The sequence below is a fragment of the Aythya fuligula genome, chromosome 1 (assembly GCF_009819795.1).
Source record: "Aythya fuligula isolate bAytFul2 chromosome 1, bAytFul2.pri, whole genome shotgun sequence".
Classification (NCBI taxonomy): Eukaryota; Metazoa; Chordata; class Aves; order Anseriformes; family Anatidae; genus Aythya; species Aythya fuligula.
The window spans coordinates 206,561,301-206,566,310 of record NC_045559.1 but is presented as its reverse complement, the minus strand read 5'-3'; the positions used below and the strand labels follow the sequence as shown (position 1 = coordinate 206,566,310).

At 44.0% G+C, this 5,010-nt stretch overlaps 1 protein-coding gene across 1 annotated transcript; it reads right to left on the bottom strand.

Annotated features, from left to right (window-relative positions):
- Positions 1–788: 788 nt before the first annotated feature.
- Positions 789–1,763, bottom strand: LOC116498972 (olfactory receptor 51G2-like). The gene has a single exon (XM_032203492.1). The coding sequence runs from the start codon at positions 1,761–1,763 to the stop codon at positions 789–791; it is 975 nt and encodes a 324-aa protein (XP_032059383.1).
- Between the last annotated feature and the right edge of the window lie 3,247 nt (positions 1,764–5,010).

Here is a 5,010-nt window from a genome sequence, read left to right as displayed (position 1 = left end):
TCAATGCAAGACAATGGCTGGAACATTAGACTTGGTAAGACAGTAAGGTCCAGTGAAATAAAAACAAGGTGCAAAAGCAGCATGGTTTTTAACACTGTAGATGTGTATGGCAGTTTAGAGACACAGATGAAGATGAAGATTGAGCTTATTTTTAGGAATTAAAAATAGGAGAGTGTTGAGGGCTCACTTAACATGACCTTCAGAAAATTTTCTGTATTGAACTTTTCCAAACTTTGCAACTGAGCTCCATCTTGTGGAGTGTTCCCAGCTGAACAAAATGGCTGAGATATTCAGAGTGGCTTCAAGCTCTTGGCTCAAGCCAAGTGGAGCTCCAGTGGCGTTTGATGTCTTTAGCTATCTGGTGACATTTGGTGAGGGTGCAATCAGCCCATTCAAGGGAGTCCAAGTCAAGTTTACATGCTGTCTACTAGAGTTTGCATAACACGCATAACATGCTTTGCAGATATTCCTTGATCCACCCCACTGTGTAGCTTGAAAGAGAACACCATTTTCCTGTAATTGTCTCCCTCAAATTGGGGCTTCCATTTGTGTATAGCACTATCATAAATACTTGGGGTGCTTACAGGCTGTTGGAATGGATGAAAGATCATGCTAGGACAAAACATGAAGATCACAGCTCTGGGTTGAGGGACATTGTTTGAGTGGATCTGCGGTTCCTTTGTCTGGCAGTGATCCCCATGAATGCAGCATGGGGAAAGAAACCGGTCCACTAACTCTGACCAAGAAACAAGTCCACTAGCACAGTCTGGCAGAACTGGTGGAAGAAGCTACCAGTCAGATTCACTCTTCCTCCACAGTGCCCTGAACAAAGCCTCACGGATGTGGCTAGATTTTATACTGTAGATAATGGGGTTGAGAGCAGGGGGAATTATAAGGTAAGTGTAGGCCACCAAAGTTTTAACTAGAGGAGGAATATTCTTTCCAAAGCGATGAATCATGGACAGTCCGATCATTGGGATGAAGAATATTAGGACAGCACAGATGTGGGAGACACATGTATTCAAAGCCTTGAGACACTCCTCCTTAGTTGCAAGGCTGATAACAGTTTTAATGATCAGGATGTAGGACAGCACAATGAAGATTAAGTCCATCCCCACAGTTGATAAGAGAATGATCATACCATAGAAGACATTGACCTTTATATCTGCACATGCTAGGTTCATGATATCAGGATGGAAGCAAAATGAATGAGAAAGCTCAGTCTTACCACAATAGGTTAATCTTTTGAGCAAGAAGGGTATGGGAAGGAGGGAGACCATGCCTCTCAATATAATTGCTAGACCTATTTTTATGACAGTTGCCTTGGTCAGTATAGATGGATATCTCAGTGGATGGGAGATGGCAATGAAGCGGTCAAACGCCATTGCCAGCAGCACAGAGGATTCGATGAAGGACAGTATATGGATGAAGTACATCTGAGTGAGGCAAGCATCAAACCCAATCCTTCGGATATTAAACCAAAAAATGCCCAGAGTAGTAGGCAATGTACATAAAACCAAGCCCAGGTCAGTGATTGCCAGCATGGAGAGGAAGTAGTACATTGGTTCATGAAGACTTTGGGTCTTCTTTACGATGAATAGGATCAGGCAGTTTCCCAAGAGAGCAATAAAGTAGAGTGCACAGAAAGGGATGGAGATCCAGTGGTGAAGGGCTTCCAGGCCTGGGATGCCCATCATGAGGAAAGCTGAAGGCTGATAGAAGGAGCCATTGAATTCCCACGTGGTATGTGAGTCATGCTCCATCCCAGCTCAGATCTCACATGACCTATACCTAAAACAAATCAACAACAGAAACTCCGCATAGTTGGACTCTCCACTGAATACAGAACTGGGTAATGACAAGCCCCACATCCCTCCACCTCCCCACCAACCTGTGAAAATGCTTCTGTGCTGTTTAAGCCATCATTAGAATTATCATAGTGTCACATATGACTACACTCTCAGCTCTCCATTAAACTATAAAATGAAGGAAAAGAATGAACATTTATTCTTCAAAATAAAGAGATTTTGTTTTTCTTAAAAAGAAAGTTAAAATCTTTTGGTTGAGTGCTACTACTTTACTTTTGTCCACAAATTCCACAGGTTGAATTGCTCTGCTGAGTAAACAAATGTTTTTTCTACTGTCACCCCAACCAAGACTAAGCTGCTAAGAAACTGGTTTGGTTTTGGTTCTCGCTGGAGACTGAAGGACCTGAAAATCATGAAAATTACATCTTGGTGTTAAGTTGAGATATCAGGTTTGGAAACGGATGACTAGATATGACAGAGAATTAGGCAATTAGACATCACTGATCTCAATTCAGAAGAGCAAGGATCCAGACTGAGAGGTCAAGGAAAGAGGTTTGTTCGGCCTGTAGAAGACCTCTCAGAGATGTGAAATCAACTTTCCCCTACCTACAGGGAAGCTATCAAGAATGTTCTGCATAGCAGTGTGTGACAGAAGGATACAAATATATATATATGTGTATATATATATATATATATATATATATATGTACGTTGAAACAAGTGAAGTTTAGACTGGATATAAGGAGAATTGTTCCTCTGTGAGAATGGTCAAGTATTGGAACAAGTCACCCAGGGAGGTGATATGATCTTAGAAGTTTTGAAGACCTAACTGGATAAAGCCTTGAGCAGCCTCATCTGACCTTCTAGCTGGCCCTGCTCTGAACAGGATATTGGACTAAAGATCTGAAGTCACTCCAACCTGAATTTTCCTCCCAGCTTATGAGCATGTGATCTTACCACAGGTTTCAGTCCTCTTGTAGGATTCAACCTTCTCAACACTATCCGGATACCTATACTGCATGAACAACAATGCACCCTAGGATGCTTGAGAGGCTAATGGGTTTCCTGAACCCTCTCTGGGCCTTCTGTGACTGAAAGGCTCTTTGGGTGGATGGGGAAAAGCAGCAGATGTGGAAAACAAGAGCCATTTAAAGGAAAATAAATATTTGTGGCTTCAGACTTACTGTACTTTCTGTAGGATATGAAAAAAGCGAGTCAAAAAGTACCTGAATTATGAGCAAGAGGATTTACCACAACACATTTCATTTTTGAATAAACACACATATCCTCCACAACATATTTATTTTGTTCCTAATATAATTTTGCTCCATTAGATTCTCAGCCTGTAATCTGATTCAAACCTCAAATAAATCCCAAAGCTTGGCAAGGACAAACATCTTCCTGCTCTGGGTCAAAAGCAGAACGCAGCTGATGGCAAGTGCGGGAGAGTCCCATAGCCATTTCCTTTCCACTCAGTCATCACTGCAAAGTCACACATCAGCATCACGAATTCCCTCAGCTGGCACACAGCCCTGCTGCCTGTTGCCAAAGGGACAAGGCACAGGAGGACCTTGTCAGAGCAAGAGGCAGCACAGAGCTGGATGAAGCTGCCCGCCACAGGGCAGCTGGTGCTTTCCCTTCCACATCGACAGTGGTATAGGTTGGCAAAGGAAGCTGTGCAGAGGAACCTCGGGTCCCAGTTGGCAGCTTTGCCCTCCCCTGAGGTAAGACCTGTCTCTTTCTGCTGATGCCACAGCATCCGATCAGTGAGAATTAATCTGCAGACTCGTGCAATTCGGTCTCATTGGGAGACCAGGTTAAAAAAAATCAAAAATAAAAGTGTACACATGCATCTATGTCTGTCTGTCTGTGTCCTTTGCAGCAGCATATAGTAGATATCCAGGACTCTCAGAGATACTGAAATTCAACAGTTTTCCAGGGTTATGGAAGTAGATAAAAAGGAGAGACAGTGCACACTGGGAAAGAAAGGACTGATCATAGAATGAATCATTGAATCATAGAACGGTCTGGGTTGAAAAGGACCTTAAAGATCATCTAATTTCAACACCCCAGCTCTGGGCAGGGTTGCCAACCAGGTTTGGTCATGACCAAATGGGCCTGTCAGGGATTCTTCTGCAAGAAAGCCTCCATGCAGAATTGACTTTGATACTGGAAACTCCTACCATGCTACACAACACTAAAAGAAATTGGCTTCACCAGCTCTGCTATTCTCTGAGCTGTGTCTGCTTTGCTGTGTGCTCCTACGGGTTACAGAGAGGAATCTCATTCCAAGCATTTTTTCCCCTCCATGTTTTATGTGTGTATATATGTATGTATACAAGTAAATAAATATGTATAAATGTATAAAATACTTACAATACATAAAATATAAAAGCACATATGCATGTTTATGTACATTTACATATATAATATGTATATTACTTGTATAGATACCATATAATACACACATATTACAAGTCCCAGCTGACTATTGCAGGGGCAGCAATTACACTTTTCACACTGCAGCCCTGACAAGGAAGCCTATGCCCATACAAGAGGGTATGAATTTAAAGATTAATGGCAGCACCTGAGCAGCATTTGTAGCCAGCCTAGGCGCAACAGAAAACTGTACTCCTGCTCAGGGCACAATCCAGCTGCACCACCCTCCTTCACTCTCCGTCACTCAAAGGCCACCTTCTTGTCTGTGTCTGACCTTGATTTTCATGCAGGAGCTTCAGCAAAGTCTTGGTATTTTAAGGACATCTCCTCAGCCTAGGCAAGTGCGGGGGCTGGGGAAGGATGAGACCAAGACATCTGGTTTTGAGCATCTGAATGGAATGGAGGGTCAGTCACTCAGCAGAGGACGCTTAACAAAGGGACTCTGGGGACACAGCACCCACAAAGCCAAATTCCTGTTGACTTTAAAGGCAAGAACAGGAACATGCCATTCCCACCGGCTGAGCTGGGCCATCAGACAGGGGGAGCGCAGCCTGACGTGTGCACGAAGCCCATCACGCAGCAGTGAGCAGTGCCACAATGGCTGGGTCATCCCCAGTGGTATCTCAGCTCTGTTGCATGCCAGCACTCCCCAGCAGTGCTGACATTGCAGCCACCCACCCCACCCAGCGCTCCCAGCCCCACAGGACCCCTGCAGTGCTGTGGACATCCCCAGCAGTGCTTTGGGGGCGCACATCCCCACCCA